The 23,543-nt window shown below is 46.1% G+C and overlaps 1 protein-coding gene across 3 annotated transcripts in view; it reads left to right on the top strand.

Moving 5' to 3' along the window:
- The window catches only part of RECQL5 (RecQ like helicase 5), a 109,430-nt gene that overhangs the window by 1,704 nt on the left and 84,183 nt on the right, over positions 1 to 23,543 (top strand). For all 3 annotated transcript variants that reach the window (XM_069752031.1, XM_069752032.1, XM_069752033.1), the window contains exons 2-8: positions 1,070 to 1,228; positions 3,720 to 3,841; positions 6,297 to 6,815; positions 6,949 to 7,054; positions 8,204 to 8,315; positions 11,220 to 11,382; positions 11,661 to 11,743. In XM_069752031.1, coding sequence (XP_069608132.1) covers positions 1,084 to 1,228; positions 3,720 to 3,841; positions 6,297 to 6,815; positions 6,949 to 7,054; positions 8,204 to 8,315; positions 11,220 to 11,382; positions 11,661 to 11,743 — 1,250 coding nt within the window. In that variant the 5' untranslated portion in view covers positions 1,070 to 1,083. The remainder of the gene's footprint in view (positions 1 to 1,069; positions 1,229 to 3,719; positions 3,842 to 6,296; positions 6,816 to 6,948; positions 7,055 to 8,203; positions 8,316 to 11,219; positions 11,383 to 11,660; positions 11,744 to 23,543) is intronic.

The following is a 23,543-nucleotide window of genomic DNA, read 5'->3' as shown; positions in this document are numbered from 1 at the left end:
AAGTATGTATCAAAGTTGCTTGTTTTTGTAAGCACTTTCCAATTTTAACCATATAAATAACTTGAGACAACTTTAAATCAACCAGAATATGTCCTTAGGGTATGTTCTTGTTACATTTTTTTTTTTTTTACTGTTGTCAAAAAATTTCCTTTTTTTCAAGCGAAAGATGCTTCAGGAATCGTTCCTTGTTATTGGCATGTTCTCAGCATTTTTATCTTATACTGGTGTTTTTTTTGTGGATTATGAGCTGTCTCATATTGAATATCCATGTGACCAATGCAGCCAATCATGGACCTCAGTGGTCTAAGAGTCTGCCCCCTTACTCCTCTGGGCACAACTTCATTGATGATGTCCTATCCACAGAGTCACTTCCATTGCAGACCCTGGATGGAACATCATCTCTTCCTGAAAATTTGATGTCCACTTGAATGGGTTCCAGAGGAGGTTGATCACACCTGAAGAATTTTTAAAGTAAGATCTTTCCAAAATAGTTGTAAGACTGTAATATAACACCTGACATAGATACAAAAAAAGCGCGATAGGCAGATGGTTTCTGAAACTATTCACATTTAGGCTGTGTGCACACGTTGCAGATTTTTCGCAAAATGCATTCCGCAATTTTTGTGCACATGATGCGTTTTTTTTCCGCGAAAACACACATCGCGTTAAAAAACACAGCATGTTCATTAATTTTGTGGATTTTTCGCATTTTTCCCGCTATTTAATGCATTGGAAAGCTCCGGAAAAAAACGCACAAAAAACGCATGCGGATATCTTGCAGAAAATGTTCGGTTTTGCTCAGGAAATTTCTGCAAGAAATCCTGAACGTGTGCACAAAGCCTTATTGTAAAAAAGATCCTCAAAAAATATGTATTAGAGGTTGTAACATGTTCTCACATATGACGGCAGGGCGTACTAGGAATATTTTCATTATGTTCTTTAAATTAATCTACATTTTGCTTCTGTTTGTCACCGTTTTCTGGTATTACATTTTCTTTCCAGCTTAATCTTTTCAGTCATTAGGCAGTAATATTCCGATGAATACTGACTGCTAATTTGTTTGTTACAGGACATTATCTCGAAATGAACCCCCAGTCTTCATCCTCATCAGCATCCTCATCATCAACAAGCTCTAAATGCCGAATTCTCTCCACCCTGAAAAAAGTTTTTGAATTTAACACTTTTCGTTCAGATCTGCAGGAAAATGCAACACGCACTGTGGTTAAAGGTGAGACATGTTTCCTCTGTAGTATACATCGACCAGACATAACATACCTCCCTTTTATCATGCAGGTGTCTATTTGGGCCAAAAAAGAACTCTGTCCTATTGAAATTATCAGCAGAGTCCTTTATGTTGCCACATGGCGCCTCCAGGGATCAGAGCTATTTTCCAGCACATCCTCGCATGTTCCACAGTTAATCCTGTACAGTTTTTTGTAGGACGCCTTATTCTCCTCACTGCCATTAGGGAATGCTGTTGCCTTTAAGGAGTGTGCTCTTTCTGAAAGTGTTTAGGTTGGTGATTTCTGTGAGAGCATTGCCCATAGCATCGTAATGCTTCTGTTGGCTTACCATCTTTCCATAGCGTAACTTACTGTCATCTCTTCCCCAAGTAAGGCCTCTTTCACACTTCCATCTTTTTCCTCCTGTCGAAATCCGTCAAGTTTTGAAAAAACAGAATCCTGCAAATTTTTCTGTAGGATCCTGTTTTTTTTCCCCATAGACTTGCATTAGCGACGGATTACGACGGATGGCCATCCGCTTCATCCGTCGTGCACTGGATCCGTTGGAAAATAGCTGTCCGTCGTGTGGAGAAATTTTCTGCATGACGGAAAATCGCTCAGCTACTGGTCCTGCGCTGCCCGTCATCGGCTATAATGGAAGCCTATGGACGCAGGATCCGTCGCTGACCGTCAAACACAGAAATCCAGCGATTTATCCCGTCTTTTCATTCTGAGCATGCCCGGAACGATTTTTCAAGTCTCTCTCTCTCTCTCTCACACCTTATACCATCCGTATGGTCAGTTGTGTGTGCATGACTTGGGGAAGAGAAGACAGTAAATAAGGCAGCATAACACTCAGAAAGATCTACTTCTCTAGTAGCCCCAATGGCTCATAAAGTAGTCTGTCTTTAATGGCTGGGACAAGAATGAGAGTGATTGGTTCATTGGTAGAGTTTATTGGAAAGATCAGTGGTGGCATGAAGATGAATAGGTAATGGTTGCCTTTCTAAGTCAAGTACCTGGTGTCCAATTCTCAATTCTCTTCTTCATGTTCTGTCTGATGCGAAAATCACTGGTGTACAACTAGATCTGTCTGCAAGACCCTTTTACATAGGCCATGTCCCCAGACACCATTAACTTGATGCTTTCCATTCACACAAAGACTGTATAACCTCCATCATTTCTTGAAATTAGTAAAGACCATGGAGTTTAAGTATAAACAGACCTTCAAAATAATTACTCACTCCAAAATATAGACTCCGATCAGACAGCAAAATCCAGATCCTGACCAGACTGTGATAATATATATATACGTACACACATACATACATACATACATACATACATACGCATACTAGATGGTGGCCCGATTCTAACGCATCGGGTATTCTAGAATATGCATGTCCACGTAGTATATTGCACAGCCCACATAGTATATTGCCCAGCCAGTTAGTATATTGCCCAGTCACGTAGTATATTGCCCAGTCACGTAGTATATTGCCCAGCCACGTAGTATATTGCCCAGTCACGTAGTATATTGCCCAGCTACTTAGTATATTGCCCAGCCACGTAGTATATTGCCCAGCCACGTAGTATATTGCCCAGCGACGTAGTATATTGCCCAGCCACATAGTATATAGTAGAGCCACGTAGTACGCTATATTGCCCAGCCGCGTAGTATATTGCCCAGCCACGTAGTATATTGCCCAGCCGCGTAGTATATTGCCCAGCCGCGTAGTATATTGCCCAGCCGCGTAGTATATTGCCCAGCCACGTAGTATATTGCCCAGCCGCGTAATATATTGCCCAGCCCCGTAATATATTGCCCAGCCACGTAGTATATTGCCCAGCCACGTAGTATATTGCCCAGCCACGTAGTATATTGCCCAGCCACGTAGTATATTGCCCAGCCACATAGTATATTGCCCAGCCACGTAGTATATTGCCCAGCCACGTAGTATATTGCACAGCCACGTAGTATATTGCACAGCCCACGTACTGTAGTATATTGCACAAGCCACGTAGTATATTGCCCAGGCACGTAGTATATTGCACAGCCCACGTAGTATATTGCACAGCCCACGTAGTATATTGCACAGCCCACGTAGTATATTGCACAGCCCACGTAGTATATTGCACAGCCCACGTAGTATATTGCACAGCCCACGTAGTATATTGCACAGCCCACGTAGTATATTGCACAGCCCACGTAGTATATTGCACAGCCCACGTAGTATATTGCCCAGCCACGTAGTATATTGCCCAGCCACGTAGTATATTGCCCAGTCACGTAGCGTATTGCACAGTGACAGAGTGTATTGCCCAGCCACGTAGTATATTGCCCAGCCACGTAGTATATTGGCCAGTCACGTAGTATATTGGCCAGTCACGTAGTATATTGGCCAGTCACATAGTATATTGCCCAGCCACGTAGTATATTGGCCAGTCACGTAGTATATTGGCCAGTCACTTATAGGACTTTTTTTTTTTTCTTAGGTGACAAAGATGTGTTTGTGTGTATGCCTACTGGAGCTGGTAAGTCTCTCTGTTATCAGCTCCCAGCTGTCCTCGCTGCAGGAATCACCATTGTCATCTCCCCCTTGATAGCCCTCATTCAGGTAATGTAGCCAACACTGTTATTTAAAGCTTTACATAATACCCAGAATTTGTGCTAGCAAAAGGTTTTTATACTATGTTATCGTATGTGGTTACATTGGAGAGAGGCAGGAAAAGCAAAACTGTGTATATAAAAAAAGACATTGTAAATGATCTATGCAGCAGTGAAAGATCATAGGTGTACACTTCAGTCATCAGATACCTGATCAATGTTCATTATTTGATCTCCTTTGTATAAACAAGTCAGTAAAGGGTTTGCGTGACAAGTAAAAAGTTCTATATTGCTTGGCCAATGTAAAATAAAGTACCTGAATCATCTGCTTTGTTTATAAGAACTGCGTAGAATGCTGAATTTCACTGCTGGTTTCTTGACAGCTCCTCTTCTAATTCAGAATTAGAGAAGGGGCCTGGCTTAGCTAATGCCCTGAGCCGGGCACGCAACCCCTGCCTGTGTGAGAATGACAGCTGAAATGGTGCATACTGGAGCAGGGCCAAAATCCAGCAATTTTAGATATTTTAATGATTAAAGTGTGTTTGTTTTGTACATATGCCAAACAATAAAAAAAAATTCTCCTTTTTTTAGAGAACCATTTTATTATCCTTTTAATTTAAATGATCATGTAGCCAAAAAAGTGACCGTGCTTTTGTTCATGTGATGATATATCACAGCTTGGCATAAACTGTACTTGTGTAAGAGTTATTTCTAATATGCCCCTGATCTACCAGCTTGGAGAGTCATGGGACATGAGGCTGCTGCAGCACTATACTCTGGATCCAAATAAACCATCATCTGGAGTACATGTCTAACTGGTTATTTAAAAGGAACCTGTCACATTGAAAATGCAGTACATCCTGTAGATACCACGTTATAGAGTAGGATGAGCTGAGAAGATTGATATATACTGTAGTTCTGCAAAGCAAAGTGTCAGCATAACTTGTTTCATTGATTTAGACCTGTGCCTACTCTTGGTATTTCAGCCAAGTGGGTAGTCTTATCAGTGATTGATGGCCATCCCTGTAGGCACACCTGTACAAAGAATAGAATCACCCACTTGGTTGGAAAGCTGGGAATGAAGAAAGTTACAAATGAAGAAAACACTGCTTACACTGAACCTTCTCCCAAACACACATAAAAAAGACAAAAACTTCCTTCTCAACCCCAATGGAAGTGGTCTTTCTTGTCCTTTGCCATTTTCGGGTCCTCTACCAGAGGCCTGAGAGTCTGAGGGTTCTGCGCAGGATCTTGGCTGTTCCCAGCATTGCGCTTTTCTGGACAGAGAGCTAAGATGTTGCTCCTGGGATCTTTTGTAGCCATTCTTCCAACTTAGGGGTCACTGCTCCAAGTGCTACTATCACCACTGTTGCCTTCACCTTCCACATCTTCTCCAGGTCTCCTTTGAGGCCCTGGTATTTCTCCAGCTTCTCATATTCCTTCTTGCTGATATTGCTGTCACTTGGCACTGCCACATCTATTATCATTGCTGTCTTCTGATCCTTGTCTACTATCACACTGTCTGGTTGGTTAGCCAACACCTTCTTATCTATCTGGATCTTGAAGTCCCACAGGATTTTAGCCCTTTCATTCTCCACCACTTTTTCTGGGGTCTCCCACTTGGACTTAGGGGGATTTGGCCCATATGCTGTGCAGATGTTCCTGTATACAATTCCCGCTACTTGGTTGTGGTGTTCGGTATACGCTGTTCCCGCTTGCATTTTGCATCCTGCCACTATGTGTAGCACTGTTCTGAGGTTTCTTTGCATAGTCTGCACCTTGGCTCTTGTCATGTGTGGTATATACTCAGCTCCTCCTACTCTATAAAATGCTGCCTCCTGATTGGACTCTGAAAACTGCCTGAAAATGCACCCATGATATGCTCAACAGAATAAAATATTCATTTATATGATAAAAAAAACCCTTACTATTCGTATGTTCTGACTTTTCTGCATCTTTTTACTTCTTCAGATTTTCAAAAATTCCAAGCACTTAGCAGAAGTGACATGAGAATTTTTGAGTCGCTTTACAATTGGACGATGCTCCTTACTTACAATATAAAAGAATGGGAAGGCTCAAAAGATGCCCCGACTTCTTTTTGAGGCTTTGGTCAGCATCTTTACTTGAAAAACCACTAGCGGTTTCTACACTGTTGAATGGAGTTAAAAAAAACCACGTAGATAACACTAGTAAAACAAAGACACTCCTAAAATTCTGGAAGAACACTGAGAAAATCCACTGGTGGTTCAAAATATTGAAAATGCCCCCAGGGAATGACTAAAAAAATGCTAAAAGAGACGCTTGAGAAATAGAAAATTGCTGGCATTTCCTAAAGCGGTTTCCATTGAAAACCTTGTCGGGTTTGCCTGCTGAAGAAGACCTTGTGTTCGTATATTCTCATTGTGACAATCGCCCTTCATGGATTCTTTTCGCACTGACTTCTCTCTCTTTTTCACAATGTTTAGGATCAGGTAGATCACCTCATTTCCCTGAAGATTAAAGCTTGTTCTCTGAATTCCAAGTTGCCTGTAGCAGATCGTAGGAAAATCCTTCAAGACCTGGAGAGCGAGAGCCCTAAGATCAAACTCTTGTACATAACCCCTGAAATGGCTGCAGCCTCTTCCTTCCAGCCGACCCTTAACATGCTGCTATCCAGAGGTCTCCTCTCCTACCTCATCATAGATGAAGCACACTGTGTTTCCGAGTGGGGCCATGACTTCCGACCGGATTACCAGCGCTTGGGAACTTTGCGTTCACGTCTGCCACAGACACCATGTGTTGCCCTGACTGCCACTGCCACCAAACAAGTGCAGGATGATATCATAGCTTCACTGAAACTGCGCCAGCCTATTGAAATGTTTAAAACGCCCTGTTTCCGTGTCAATCTATTCTACGACATACAGCTAAAAGAGCTACTGGGAGATCCATATGGGAATCTGAAGGACTTCTGCTTGAAAGCTCTGGGGGAAAAGAAACCATCCGGGGTAATATGATAAATGGTCGTAATTTATCATAAAAATTGTCACTACATTTCTATATAGAACAACTGTTAATTGTGTTATTTTTAATGCATGTATTTGGTTCAATCCATGTGATCTCATACCACTATGTTCATAGGGTTTTCCAGGCTGTGGAATCATATACTGTAGGACCAGGGAGGCTTGTGAAGAAGTAGCAATTCAGATGTCCAAGAGGGGTGTCCCCTCCAAGGCCTACCATGCAGGTGAATAATGGACAGTTTACATGGCCCAACTCAGGCACTGAATGACCACTGATCAGTAAATACCAATCTGCAGGCCTTAAGGTACCGTTACACTAAATGATATACCAACGATCATGACCAGCGATACGACCTGGCCGTGATCGTTGGTAAGTCGTTGTGTGGTCGCTGAGAGCTGTCACACAGACAGCTCTCCAGCGACCAACGATGCCGAAGTCGCCAGGTGACCAGGGTAAACATCGGGTTACTAAGCGCAGGGCCGCGCTTAGTAACCCGATGTTTACCCTGGTTACCATTGTAAAAGTAAAAAAAAAAACACTACATACTCACATTCCTGTCACGTCCCCCAGCGTCAGCTTCCCTGCACTATGTAAGCACCGGCCGTAAAGCAGAGCGGTGACGTCACCGCTGTGCTCTGCTTTACGGCCGGCCGGCGCTGACACAGTCAGTGCGGGAAGCTGACGCTGGGGGACGTGACAGGAATGCGAGTATGTACTGTTTTTTTTTTTTTTTTTTTTTTACTTTTACAATGGTAACCAGGGTAAATATCGGGTTACTAAGCGCGGCCCTGCGCTTAGTAACCTGATATTTACCCTGGTTACCAGTGAACACATCGCTGGATCGGCGTCACACACGCCGATTCAGCGATGACAGCGGGTGATCAGCGACCAAAAAAAAGGTCCTGATCATTCCCCAGCGACCAGCAATCTCCCAGCAGGGGCCTGATCGTTGGCCGCTGTCACGCATAACGATTTAGTTAACGATATCGTTGCTACGTCACAAAAAGCAACGATATCGTTAACGAAATCGTTATGTGTGAAGGTACCTTTACACAAGCAGAGCACCGTAATCTGATCCTTCAGTGGGCATTGTCTGCCATAGTTCTCAGCAGCTTTAGTCCTGTTTACACAAGACAATGCACTGACGAAAACACTGATGTTTTAAACTGCAGAAAATATCATTTCACTTGATGAACGGGCCTTTTGCTTATTTGGTCATCGGCAGTCTGTTTACTTGAAACATCATCGTGAGCACTTGGTCACAGTAATCTTTCTGTGTAAATGCACCTTAGCAGCTTGTTTCTTTTTGTGCATTCTGTCTTGTGTTTTCTTTATCTTTAGAAAGGTAATAAGATTCTTGTTCATCATTTAGGTCTTAAAGCAGCAGATCGAGTATCCATCCAGAATGAATGGATGGAGGAGGCAGTTCCTGTCATTGTGGCCACCATCAGTTTCGGAATGGGGGTGGATAAAGCCAATGTAAGGTGTGTGTAACCTACTGATATTCATATTGTACTGTTATCTTAGAAACATGTAAGTGGGTTTTATCCAAAAATAACCCAGTGACTTTATTTAACAAACTATATTTTCTTGCATTAAATTTTAAAAGAACTCTGGTGGGAAGACAAAAGGCTTCTTTCAGTCTTTTAAACAGCCTATGCTTACAAAGAAGCCCTGGCTTCTCACCATTTTTCATTTGGTGTAAGGAGAAGTGTAAAGATCTGACATTTGTTTTTCGGTATTGGTTAGCAAATGCTGTAACATATTAAAGCAGCTATTTGTCATGACTGTTGTCGGGTGTCCCAGGACTATGGGCTCCTTCCCTGTTTCTAATGCTAGGGGCGCCCTGGGTCGCCCTGTTCCCCGGATTACTTCTGATAGTGAAGATGCTGGGGCCACATACCTTGCCTTAGCTCCTGAATCCACCCTCATTCTGTACCCTTCTAACCCAGGGAAGAGGGAAGTAGTAGTGTACCGTAATGCATCAACTAGACTAACAAGGTACCGTATATACTCGTGCATTAGCCGAGTTTTTCAGCACTTTTTTTTTGTGCTGAAACACCCCCCTCGGCTTATACACGAGTTATTGTCAAGAAAGCCGGCGGGGGAGGGGGAACGGCACAGTAGCAGCAGGAGCTGGCGGCTGTGGCTGTAACTGTGCAGCTGCTAAAGGGAAATGAATATTCTCTTTAGCAGCTGCACAGTTACAATGAATATTAATTTCTCTTATAGCGCACAGTGACAGCTACAGCTGCAGCCGCCGGCTTCCAGGAGACATCATACTCGCCCTCCTACGCGCAGTCACAGCATCTCGTTGGTCCCGGCGCCGGCAGCTCTTCCTGTGCTGAGCGATCATGTGGCACCGCTCTTTAAGGTAATTAATATGCACGCGTCTCCGGTCCCATAGCAGTGGAGCGCATATTCATTACCTTAATGAGCAGTGCCACCTGATCACTCCGCACAGGAAGAGCTGCAGATGCCGGGACCAACGAGATGCTGCGACGGCGTGAAGGAGGAGGGTGGTTAGGATGTTTTTTTTTTTTTCGTAATAGGGAGCCACGCATACAACGATGGGACCAGGGGAGCCATGCATATGACGGGACCGGGGGAGCCACACATACCAGGACAGGACGAGGGGTGAGCCAAGCATACCAGAACGGGGGGCGGGGTTGTGAGCCATGCATACCAGGACATGATGGGGGGCTGAGCCATCCATACCAGGATGGGGGAGGGGGTGAACCAAGCATACAAGGATGTGGGATGGGATGAGCCATGCATACCAGGACGGGGGAGGGGGTGAGCCATGCATACCAGGAGAGGACGGGGGAGGGGGTGAGCCATGCATACCAGGACAGGACGGGGGAGGGGGTGAGCCGTGCATACCAGGACAGGACGGGGGAGGGGGTGAGCCATGCATACCAGGACAGGACGGGGGGTGAGCCATGCATACCTGGACGGGGCGGGGGGGGGGGGGGGTGAGCCATGCATACCAGGACATGATGGGGGGTAAGCCATGCATACCAGGACGGGGGAGGGGGTGAGCCATGCATACCAGGACATGATGGGGAGTGAGCCATGCATACCAGGATGGGGGAGGGGGTGAGCCATGCATACCAGGACGGGGGAGGGGGTGAGCCATGCATACCAGGACATGATGGGGGGTGAGCCATGCATACCAGGACAGGGGAGGGGGTGAGCCATGCATACCAGGACATGATGGGGGGGGGGGGGTGAGCCATGCACACCAGGATACAACGGAGGGAGCCATGCATAGCAGAACAGCGACAGGGGAAGCCACACAAAGCAGAACAGCGACAGGGGAAGCCACGCATAGCAGTACCGCAACGGCGGAAGCCACGCATAGCAGGACAGGGATGAGGGGACAATATGCATACCCGGCTTATACTCGAGTCAATAAGCTTACCCAGTTTTCCGTGGCAAAATTAGGTGCCTCAGCTTATACTCAGTTTGGTTTATGCTCGAGTATATACGGTAATACAAACAGGGATAAAGGAAAATACCAATCATACAAATATACACACATAAACAAGAAGGGTAAACCCCGGGGAATGGAAGATGAGGTTAAACCAAAGTAGGAGAAGCAAGGGAATTATCACACACTCAAAGCCTAGCAACAGTCACAGATAAATGCACCAAGCGCCTTCTGCAATAACAACCACCAGCCTTGCAGCAAAAGCTAACTCTGACAATGTGTGCTAGCCAGGACCCAGATTATATAGGAGATTGGAGTGGCTAACCGTGCACGGCTGATAGCCTAAATGCAGGAAAGCTCTCAACTGATCAGATTAACTCCTGCACTGCGAAAAGAAACCTGCACAGTTTAATATGAAGGTGAAGTGCTTCTAATCAGTGCCGGAGTAGGCGAAATCAGACGCTGAAGTACATCGCAACTGTAGGAATCTTATATGAATAATATTTGAAAGCATCTTTTTCCTGGATTTTATTTGTCCACTGGTATTGACTGATTTAGGCTGTCCTAGTTATCATATATTAAATACATCTGTATAATTAAATGAAATTTAAATAATCTAAAGCTGTAATATGGCCAAAGGAGTAATCTAATACATTTCAGAAAATTCCAGTACTGACCAAGATGTAGGTAAAAAATTATAGCCTTAATTCTTCCAGGAATAAGAATCCAAAACAGTGCACAGTCCCCTGGCTCATAGCTATCTTTCATGAAGTCCAGTAATGGTTGATATATTCCCCGTAACGGAATTATCCATATCTGAGACATTCAGACATAAATTAGATCCTACAGAGTCTACAGAGAACAAAAGTGGCACCTGTTTACAAAACCCCCCCAAAGGATTAATGTTGGTGCAAAAAAGAAAACCTGTTGTCCAATGTAGTTTTTTTTATTATAGGTTTGTCGCACACTGGAATATTGCTAAGTCAATGGCAGCTTACTATCAGGAGTCGGGTAGAGCGGGACGTGATGGCAAGCAGTCTTTTTGTCGTCTGTACTACTCTAGGACTGATCGAGACCAAGTCAGCTTTTTGATCAAAAAGGAAATAACACAATCTCAGGTAAGTAGAACTCTACGAGTAACTAAATCTTTTAGTGGGTAGAGACCCTTTTCGGGTGTGTGTGTGTTTTTATTTAATAACTTATAATAATGCTTATCTTCGGAAAGAAATTGATGTGTTTTTTTTAACATCCTATATCTGTGTCTTACCTGTGGAGCAGCTCATATTTCTGTAGTTGTCTTTACTTTGGAGGTACCAATCTTCAAATCACAGATTTATTCTCTCTGATAATTTTAAATTAGAATTGATAATTAAAACAAAATATATGTCTGTTTCAGGCAAAACGAGGAGGCGTAAAAGCATCAGACAAAGCATCAATGGCTGGATTCGAGGCTATGGTAAACTTCTGTGAGGAGTTGGGGTGAGTGTCATTGTCTTTCTCTTTTCTATTAAAGGAGTTGGCCACCATGTAGAAAAAAATGTTGTGAAGCTCAAAGGAATATGGTAGGGGATTCATGCTCTCCGAACTATACCCTGGCTGTGTTAATGCAGCCATATATGATTTACTCTGAAACGCTATAGTGAAAATATTACTTTGAAAAGCTGGCTGGGGAGCCGACTTCTCCAGGAGGCAGGTCTCTTCCCCCCCCCATCCCGTTATGCTCAACTAGATTGACAGGTTTCTCCCTATGTGTTAATATAGTGAGACCCCAGTCTAGGTGAGTGGGGCGGTAGAACCTGCAGGGACCTGCCTCAGACTAGTCATTCTGCCAGACTTTCAAAGTATGATTTCTCTGACACACCGCAGCAATTCCGAGTATAATATAATCGACTGCGATAACACAGCCTGTGTCTGATAAATGCTGTCCGTAGTTTGGGCAACATGAATCTCATGTGAGGTTCTTTTTAAAGTTATGCTAGCTATTTTTTTAACTGTTAAACCTTTTTTGCTAGAGGATGTTGCTGTGGTTTGCCCATTTTCATGGCAGTAGCCACCACTGGCAAGATGCAGTAATTTGCATATGGCAGCATTGCATCCAGTGTACATTTCAGTGATGATATATTAATATAATACATAAAAAGTTAGTAAAGTTTGAATACCTGACTTAGATGAAAGAAAATTACTAACAACTTTACCTTAAATGGTCACTGTTGTTTCAACAAACTTTTCATAAATCAGCAGTGCGGAATTTAAGAAACTGTGTTACATCTTACTAGAGACGTATGCTTTTCTCTCCACTTGTGAGCAATCCGCATCTAAACTATGTACAACCCCTGGCAAAAATTATGGAATCACCGGCCTTGGAGGATGTTCATTCAGTTGTTTAATTTTGTAGAAAAAAAGCAGATCACAGACATGGCACAAAACTAAAGTCATTTCAAATGGCAACTTTCTGGCTTTAAGAAACACTAAGGGTATGTGCACACGTATTCTTGTCCACTGCGGATTTTTCCGCAGCAGATTTGAAAAATCAAAAATGCTGCGTTTTTGCTGCAGATTTATTGGGGATTTACTGCGGGTTTTTCTGCGGTTTTCACTGCGGTTTCACAACTGCGGTTTTCCATAGGAGCAGCTGTAAATCCTCTGTGGAATCCGCAGAAAGAAATGACATGCTGCGGAATGTAAACCGCTGCGTTTCCGCGCGTTTTTTCCCGCAGCATGTGCACAACGTTTTTAGTTTCCCATAGGTTTACATTGAACTGTAAACTCATGGGAAACTGCTGCGGACCCACAGCTGCAGAAATGCTGTGGATCCGCAGCGTTTTCCGCATTGTGTGCACATACCCTAAAAGAAATCAAGACCAAAAAATGTGGTAGTCAGTAATGGTTACTTTTTTAACCAAGCATATGGGAAAAATTATGGAATAATGGTCAGTCGGCCAATTATTCATTTACAAGGGGGCACTTATAGCATTATTACTATATAATGGGGCACATGGGCCATTATAATTTATAACATTATTACTTTTAAAGGGGGCACTTGAAGCATTACTACTTTATAAGATGGCACTCAGTATTACCCGTATATACTCGAGTATAAGCCGACCCGAGTATAAGCCGACCCCCCTAATTTTGCCACAAAAAACTAGGAAAACTTAATGACTCGAGTATAAGCCTAGGGTGGAATATGCAGCAGCTACCGGTAAATTTCAAAAGTAAAAATAGATACCAATAAAAGTAAAATTAATTGAGACATCAGTAGGTTAAGTGTTTTTGAATATCCATATTGAATCAGGAGCCCCATATAATGCTCCATAAAGTTTGATGGGCCCCATTAGATGCTCCATATTAAAATATGCCCCATATAATGCTGCATAAAGGGTAATAAGGGCCCCATAAGATGCTCCATAGAGATATTTGCCCTATATAGTGCTGCACAAGCGTTATGGCCCCATAAGATGCTCCGTACAGTCACTTGCCCCATATAGTGCTGCACAAGTGTTATGGCCCCATAAGATGCTCCGTACAGTCACTTGCCCCATATGATGCTGCACAAGTGTTATGGCCCCATAAGATGCTCCGTACAGTCACTTGCCCCATATAATGCTGCACATGTGTTATGGCCCCATAAGATGCTTCGTACAGTCACTTGCCCCTTATAGTGCTGCACAAGTGTTATGGCCCCATAAGATGCTCCGTACAGTCACTTGCCCCATATAGTGCTGCACAAGCGTTATGGCCCCATAAGATGCTCCGTACAGCCACTTGCCCCATATAGTGCTGCACAAGCGTTATGTCCCCATAAGATGCTCCGTACAGCCACTTGCCTTTTATAGTGCTGCACAAGTGTTATGGCCCCATAAGATGCTCCGTACAGTCACTTGCCCCTTATAGTGCTGCACAAGTGTTATGGCCCCATACAGATGCTCCGTACAGTCACTTGCCCCATATAGTGCTGCACAAGTGTTATGGCCCCATAAGATGCTCCGTACAGTCACTTGCCCCATATAATGCTGCACATGTGTTATGGCCCCATAAGATGCTTCGTACAGTCACTTGCCCCTTATAGTGCTGCACAAGTGTTATGGCCCCATAAGATGCTCCGTACAGTCACTTGCCCCATATAGTGCTGCACAAGCGTTATGGCCCCATAAGATGCTCCGTACAGCCACTTGCCTTTTATAGTGCTGCACAAGTGTTATGGCCCCATAAGATGCTCCGTACAGTCACTTGCCCCTTATAGTGCTGCACAAGCGTTATGGCCCCATAAGATGCTCCGTACAGCCACTTGCCCCATATAGTGCTGCACAAGCGTTATGTCCCCATAAGATGCTCCGTACAGCCACTTGCCTTTTATAGTGCTGCACAAGTGTTATGGCCCCATACAGATGCTCCGCACAGTCACTTGCCCCTTATAGTGCTGCACAAGTGTTATGGCCCCATACAGATGCTCCGCACAGTCACTTGCCCCTTATAGTGCTGCACAAGTGTTATGGCCCCATACAGATGCTCCGCACACAGTCACTTGCCCCATATAGTGCTGCACAAGCGTTATGGCCCCATAAGATGCTCCGCACAGTCACTTGCCCCATATAGTGCTGCACAAGTGTTATGGCCCCATAAGATGCTTCGTACAGTCACTTGCCCCTTATAGTGCTGCACAAGTGTTATGGCCCCATAAGATGCTCCGTACAGTCACTTGCCCCATATAGTGCTGCACAAGCGTTATGGCCCCATAAGATGCTCTGTACAGCCACTTGCCCCATATAGTGCTGCACAAGCGTTATGTCCCCATAAGATGCTCCGTACAGCCACTTGCCTTTTATAGTGCTGCACAAGTGTTATGGCCCCATAAGATGCTCCGTACAGTCACTTGCCCCTTATAGTGCTGCACAAGTGTTATGGCCCCATACAGATGCTCCGTACAGTCACTTGCCCCATATAGTGCTGCACAAGTGTTATGGCCCCATAAGATGCTCCGTACAGTCACTTGCCCCATATGATGCTGCACAAGTGTTATGGCCCCATAAGATGCTCCGTACAGTCACTTGCCCCTTATAGTGCTGCACAAGTGTTATGGCCCCATACAGATGCTCCGTACAGTCACTTGCCCCATATAGTGCTGCACAAGTGTTATGGCCCCATAAGATGCTCCGTACAGTCACTTGCCCCATATAATGCTGCACATGTGTTATGGCCCCATAAGATGCTTCGTACAGTCACTTGCCCCTTATAGTGCTGCACAAGTGTTATGGCCCCATAAGATGCTCCGTACAGTCACTTGCCCCTTATAGTGCTGCACAAGCGTTATGGCCCCATAAGATGCTCCGTACAGCCACTTGCCCCATATAGTGCTGCACAAGCGTTATGTCCCCATAAGATGCTCCGTACAGCCACTTGCCTTTTATAGTGCTGCACAAGTGTTATGGCCCCATACAGATGCTCCGCACAGTCACTTGCCCCTTATAGTGCTGCACAAGTGTTATGGCCCCATACAGATGCTCCGCACAGTCACTTGCCCCTTATAGTGCTGCACAAGTGTTATGGCCCCATACAGATGCTCCGCACAGTCACTTGCCCCTTATAGTGCTGCACAAGTGTTATGGCCCCATACAGATGCTCCGCACACAGTCACTTGCCCCATATAGTGCTGCACAAGCGTTATGGCCCCATAAGATGCTCCGCACAGTCACTTGCCCCATATAGTGCTGCACAAGTGTTATGGCCCCATAAGATGCTCCGTACAGTCACTTGCCCCATATGATGCTGCACAAGTGTTATGGCCCCATAAGATGCTCCGTACAGTCACTTGCCCCATATAATGCTGCACATGTGTTATGGCCCCATAAGATGCTTCGTACAGTCACTTGCCCCTTATAGTGCTGCACAAGTGTTATGGCCCCATAAGATGCTCCGTACAGTCACTTGCCCCATATAGTGCTGCACAAGCGTTATGGCCCCATAAGATGCTCTGTACAGCCACTTGCCCCATATAGTGCTGCACAAGCGTTATGTCCCCATAAGATGCTCCGTACAGCCACTTGCCTTTTATAGTGCTGCACAAGTGTTATGGCCCCATAAGATGCTCCGTACAGTCACTTGCCCCTTATAGTGCTGCACAAGTGTTATGGCCCCATACAGATGCTCCGTACAGTCACTTGCCCCATATAGTGCTGCACAAGTGTTATGGCCCCATAAGATGCTCCGTACAGTCACTTGCCCCATATGATGCTGCACAAGTGTTATGGCCCCATAAGATGCTCCGTACAGTCACTTGCCCCATATAATGCTGCACATGTGTTATGGCCCCATAAGATGCTTCGTACAGTCACTTGCCCCTTATAGTGCTGCACAAGTGTTATGGCCCCATAAGATGCTCCGTACAGTCACTTGCCCCATATAGTGCTGCACAAGCGTTATGGCCCCATAAGATGCTCCGTACAGCCACTTGCCCCATATAGTGCTGCACAAGCGTTATGTCCCCATAAGATGCTCCGTACAGCCACTTGCCTTTTATAGTGCTGCACAAGTGTTATGGCCCCATACAGATGCTCCGCACAGTCACTTGCCCCTTATAGTGCTGCACAAGTGTTATGGCCCCATACAGATGCTCCGCACAGTCACTTGCCCCTTATAGTGCTGCACAAGTGTTATGGCCCCATACAGATGCTCCGCACACAGTCACTTGCCCCATATAGTGCTGCACAAGCGTTATGGCCCCATAAGATGCTCCGTACAGCCACTTGCCCCATATAGTGCTGCACAAGCGTTATGGCCCCATAAGATGCTCCGTACAGTCACTTGCCCCATATAGTGCTGCACAAGTGTTATGGCCCCATACAGATGCTCCGCACAGTCACTTGCCCCTTATAGTGCTGCACAAGTGTTATCGCCCCATACAGATGCTCCGCACACAGTCACTTGCCCCATATAGTGCTGCACAAGCGTTATGGCCCCATAAGATGCTCCGTACAGCCACTTGCCCCATATAGTGCTGCACAAGCGTTATGTCCCCATAAGATGCTCCGTACAGCCACTTGCCCCTTATAGTGCTGCACAAGTGTTATGGCCCCATACAGATGCTCCGCACAGTTACTTGCCCCTTATAGTGCTGCACAAGTGTTATGGCCCCATACAGATGCTCCGCACAGTCACTTGCCCCATATAGTGCTGCACAAGCGTTATGTCCCCATAAGATGCTCCGTACAGCCACTTGCCCCTTATAGTGCAGCACAAGCGTTATGGCCCCATAAGATGCTCCGTACAGCCACTTGCCCCATGTAGTGCTGCACAAGCGTTATGTCCCCATAAGATGCTCCGTACAGTCACTTGCCCCATATAGTGTTGCACAAGCGTTATGGCCCCATAAGATGCTCCGTACAGTCACTTGCCCCATATAGTGCTGCACAAGCGTTATGGCCCCATAAGATGCTCCGCACAGTCACTTGCCCCATATAGTGCTGCACAAGTGTTATGGCCCCATAAGATGCTCCGTACAGTCACTTGCCCCATATGATGCTGCACAAGTGTTATGGCCCCATAAGATGCTCCGTACAGTCACTTGCCCCATATAATGCTGCACATGTGTTATGGCCCCATAAGATGCTTCGTACAGTCACTTGCCCCTTATAGTGCTGCACAAGTGTTATGGCCCCATAAGATGCTCCGTACAGTCACTTGCCCCATATAGTGCTGCACAAGCGTTATGTCCCCATAAGATGCTCCGTACAGCCACTTGCCTTTTATAGTGCTGCACAAGTGTTATGGCCCCATAAGATGCTCCGTACAGTCACTTGCCCCTTATAGTGCTGCACAAGTGTTATGGCCCCATACAGATGCTCCGTACAGTCACTTGCCCCTTATAGTGCTGCACAAGTGTTATGGCCCCATAAGATGCTCCGTACAGTCACTTGCCCCATATAGTGCTGCACAAGCGTTATGGCCCCATAAGATGCTCCGCACAGTCACTTGCCCCATATAGTGCTGCACAAGTGTTATGGCCCCATAAGATGCTCCGTACAGTCACTTGCCCCATATGATGCTGCACAAGTGTTATGGCCCCATAAGATGCTCCGTACAGTCACTTGCCCCATATAATGCTGCACATGTGTTATGGCCCCATAAGATGCTTCGTACAGTCACTTGCCCCTTATAGTGCTGCACAAGTGTTATGGCCCCATAAGATGCTCCGTACAGTCACTTGCCCCATATAGTGCTGCACAAGCGTTATGTCCCCATAAGATGCTCCGTACAGCCACTTGCCTTTTATAGTGCTGCACAAGTGTTATGGCCCCATAAGATGCTCCGTACAGTCACTTGCCCCTTATAGTGCTGCACAAGTGTTATGGCCCCATACAGATGCTCCGTACAGTCACTTGCCCCTTATAGTGCTGCACAAGTGTTATGGCCCCATAAGATGCTCCGTACAGCCACTTGCCCCATATAGTGCTGCACAAGCGTTATGTCCCCATAAGATACTCCGTACAGCCACTTGCCTTTTATAGTGCTGCACAAGTGTTATGGCCCCATACAGATGCTCCGCACAGTCACTTGCCCCTTATAGTGCTGCACAAGTGTTATGGCCCCATACAGATGCTCCGCACAGTCACTTGCCCCTTATAGTGCTGCACAAGTGTTATGGCCCCATACAGATGCTCCGCTCAGTCACTTGCCCCATATAGTGCTGCACAAGCGTTATGGCCCCATAAGATGCTCCGTACAGTCACTTGCCCCATATAGTGCTGCACAAGCGTTATGGCCCCATAAGATGCTCCGTACAGCCACTTGCCCCATATAGTGCTGCACAAGCGTTATGTCCCCATAAGATGCTCCGTACAGCCACTTGCCCCTTATAGTGCTGCACAAGTGTTATGGCCCCATACAGATGCTCCGCACAGTCACTTGCCCCTTATAGTGCTGCACAAGTGTTATGGCCCCATACAGATGCTCCGCACAGTCACTTGCCCCATATAGTGCTGCACAAGCGTTATGTCCCCATAAGATGCTCCGTACAGCCACTTGCCCCTTATAGTGCAGCACAAGCGTTATGGCCCCATAAGATGCTCCGTACAGCCACTTGCCCCTTATAGTGCTGCACAAGTGTTATGGCCCCATACAGATGCTCCGCACAGCCACTTGCTCCTTATAGTGCTGCACATGGCCCCATAAGATGCTCCATACAGTCACTTGCCCCTTATAGTGCTGCACAAGTGTTATGGCCCCATAAGATGCTCCGTACAGTCACTTGCCCCTTATAGTGCTGCACAAGTGTTATGGCCCCATACAGATGCTCCGCACAGTCACTTGCCCCTTATAGTGCTGCACAAGTATGGCCCCATAAGATGCTCCGTACAGCCACTTGCCCCATATAGTGCTGCACAAGTGTTATGGCACCATACAGATGCTCCGCACAGTCACTTGCCCCTTATAATGCTGCACAAGTGTTATGGCCCCATAAGATGCTCTGCACAGTCACTTGCCCCTTATAATGCTGCACAAGTATGGCCCCATAAGATGCTCCGCACAGCCACTTGCCCCATTTGCTTTTGCTGCCATAAAAAAAAAAAAAAATCACATTCTCGCCTCTCCGTCGCTCAGGACCCTGGCACTTTTGCCTGTACCTCGTGCGGCTCCGTCATCGGCACTGACGTTCAGCAGAGGGCGCGCACTGAGTACGTCACCGCGCCCTCTCACCTGAGCATCACTGCTGAAGACAGAGCGACACCTGGACCGAGGAGCAGGTGACTATCGCGCAGCGCAGTGCTGCCCCTCCCCGTATACTTACCTGGTCCTGGCGCTGCGTCCCTGCTTCTTCCCCGGCGCTGCATCTTCTTCCTGTATTGTGCGGGCAGCGTTACTGCTCATATACAGTAATGAATATACGGCTCCACCTCTATGGGAGGTGGAGCCGCATATTCATTTCTGTAATGAGCGGTGCCATGTGATCGCTCAATACAGGAAGAAGCTGCAGCGCTGGAAGAAGCAGGGACGTCCAGGGACCGCGCCGGGAGCAGGTAAGTATAATTACACAGCCCCCGCTCCACCTCCCGTGCCGACCCGTGGGTATGACTCGAGTATAAGCCGAGAGGGGGACTTTCAGCCCAAAAAAGTGGGCTGAAATTCTCGGCTTATACTCGAGTATATACGGTATAACCCTTCAAGGGTTACATAGGGGCTTCTAAGATTTCTTCACATAAAATATTGCTGTCCACTATCTCTTACAGTTGAATGTGGCTCCCTAGATAAAGATTGAGGATCTCTACTCCAAGGAGAATAGGGTCCAACATCCCTACTAATGATCAGCTCCTATCACCAGATGAATTCAAGGGAAATCCTAAGCAAAAGAGTGATTTATTATTATTTGGTATACTGAAAGTAGATGTCCAGCAGGTAGCTTGCCGAAGGAAAACCCTCCTACCTCTAATATATTTACAATAGAAGTTAATCACCGGTCGAAGATTGGTTTCTCAAAAGAAGAGGGCTGATTTCTAGACCTTTAATATTAGAGGAAGTGCTATAATCCATGATGGCCATTCAGATAAATTATTATTTATATGGCACCATTAATTCCATGGTGCTGTACATTAGACAGGGTTACATCAAAATACAAATATCACTTACAGTAAACAAAACTAACTGGCAGGCTGGTACAGAAGGAAGATGAACCTGCCCTTGCGGGCTTACATTCTACAGGATTATGGGGAAGGAGACAGTAGGTCGGGTGTTGAAGTAGCTCCAATGGTGTTGAGGTGGCCTTGTGGTCATTACAGGTTGTAAGCTTTTTTGAAGAGATGGGTTTTCAGGTTCCGTTTGAAGGATCCAAATGTGGTGGATAACCGGACGTGTTGGGGCACAGAATTCCAGGTGATGGGGGATATTCGGGAGAAGTCTTGGAGGCGATTGGGTGAGGAGCGAATAAGCGTGGAGGAGAGAAGGAGGTATTAGGAGTACCGGAGATTACATGAGGAAAGATATTGAGAGATTAGGTTGGAAATATATGGAGGAGAAAGGTTATGCATGACTTTGTAGGTCAGCGTTAGTTTGAATTGGATACGCTGGGAAATTGGGAGCCAGTGAAGGGATTTGCAAAGAGGGGAAGCAGGAGTGTTGTGAGGAGAGAGATTAATTAGTCGGGCAACAGAGTTAAGGACGGACTGGAGGGGTATGATAGTGTTAGAAGGTAGGCCACAAAGGAGGATGTTGCAGTAGTCGAGGCGGGAGATGATTAGGACATGCACAAGCATTTTGGTAGCGTGAGAGTTGAGGAAATATTTTTGAGCTGGAGGCGACAGGAGGTGGTGAGAGCTTGGATGTGCGGTTTGAAGGACATGGCAGAGTCAATGGTTACTCCGAGGCAGCAGATTACCGGAACAGGGGAAAGTGTGAATTCATTGATTGTAATGGATAGATCAGGTAGGGAAGGCGTGTGAGATAGAGGAAAGATAATTAGTTCAGATTTGTCCACATTGAGTTTGAGGAAGCGTTAGGAGAAGAAGGATATGGCTGATAGACACTGGGATTCTGGAGAGCAGATAAGTGACATCTGGGCCAGAGAAGTAGATCTGAGTGTCATCAGCATTTTGATGGTACTGGAAGCCATAGAACTTTATGAGTTGTCCCAGGCCAAGGGTATAGATTGAGAAGAGAAGAGGTCCTAGAACAGAGCCTTGAGGGACACCAACAGAGAGGGGGCAAGATGAAGAGGTAGTATGGGAGTAGGAAACGCTAAATGTGCGGTTGGTAAGGAATGAGGAGATCCAGGATAGGGCAAGGTTTTTGACACCAAAGGAAGAGAGGATCTGTAGGAGGCAGTGGTCAACTGTCTAGAAGGAGGAGTATAGAGAATTTTCTGCTAGCTTTGGCTGTAAGTCAGTCATTCGTAAGTTTAGTCAGGCAGTCTCAGTGGAATGGTGGGGACGGAAGCTAGATTGTAGGTTGTCGAAGAGCGAGTTAGATGCAAGGTGAGAGGAAAGTTGAGCATGGACATGCTGCTCAAGGAGTTTGGAAGCAAATGGGAGAAAAGATATGGGGCGATAGCTGGACATAGCGCTTGGGTCAAGGGAAGGGTTTTTGAGGATAGGTGTGATTGTGGCATGTTTGAAAGCAGAGGGGAAGGTACCAGAAGTTAGTGATAGATTGAAGAGATGGGTTAGGGATGGGAGGAAGTGTAGTGAGGTTGGGGAGGAGGTGGGATGGGATGGGGTCAAGTGCACTAGTGGTGAGGTGTGATTTGAAGAGAAGATGAGCAAGCTGTCCTTCAGTGATTTTGGAGAGGGAAGTTATGGGGATATGGCATTGGTCTGGCATACAAAGGGTTTGTTGTGGTCGGACAACAAAGACTTGCCTTGTTTGGTCTATCTTATTTTTGAAGTGCGTAGTAAAGTCCTCGGCAGAGATTAGGGAAGTCGGAGGGGCAGTGGGGGGCGGAGGAGGGAGTTAAAAGTGTTGAACAACTGTTTGGGGTTGTGGGATAAGGAAGATACGAGGGTTGTGAAGTAGGCCTGTTTAGCAGAGGTGAGAGTTGATTTGAATGCGAGTGTTGCTTGTTTGAGTGCAGTGAAATCATCTTGTGAATGCCTTTTCTTCCAACGCCGTTCTGCAATTCTGGATACTTGCTGGAACTTTTTAGTGATGTTATTGTGCCAGGGTTGTCTATTGATTCGTCGCACTCTGCTATGCACGACAGGGTTGATGGCTGATGCTGTGGCATGATCATGAGTGGCATTGTAAACTAGTGGCAGTGTCTCTGTAGTGGAGTGAAGATATGGAGGACAGCGGTAGAATAGAGTCTGAGAATGTGCGAGTGTCTAGATGTGCGAGGTTTCTGTGGGAGTGCGCATGTTGCTGGACATGGGTGACAGGTGAGGAGGACAGTGATGAGAGAGTGAGTAGATGGTGGGCAGATAGAGGGAGAGGGGGGGAGGTTGTGAAGTTAGATAGGGAGCAGAAATGGGTGAAGACCAGGTCTAATGTGTGTCCGTCTGTGTGGGTGGCTGAGGAGGACCACTGAGTAAGTCCAAAAGATGAAGTAAAGGACAGGAGTTTGGAGGCTGCTGACTGGTGGGTGTCAATGGGAATGTTGAAGTAACCCATGATGGTGGTGGGAATGTCAGCAGAGAGAAAGTGAAGAAGCCAAGTGGAGAAATGATCAATAAAGGCAGTGGTCACGCCCGGAGCTCTGTATATGACGGCTGCTTGGAGATTGGGGGGGGGAGAGTAGATACGGACAGAGTGGACTTCAAAAAAGGGGAGGATAAGGGAAAGTAGAGGTGGGATTGGG

The sequence above is a fragment of the Ranitomeya imitator genome, chromosome 2 (genome assembly GCF_032444005.1).
Source record: "Ranitomeya imitator isolate aRanImi1 chromosome 2, aRanImi1.pri, whole genome shotgun sequence".
In the NCBI taxonomy this organism is placed as follows: Eukaryota; Metazoa; Chordata; class Amphibia; order Anura; family Dendrobatidae; genus Ranitomeya; species Ranitomeya imitator.
Note: the sequence above shows the minus strand (reverse complement) of the source record. Positions and strands in the feature narration are given on the sequence as shown.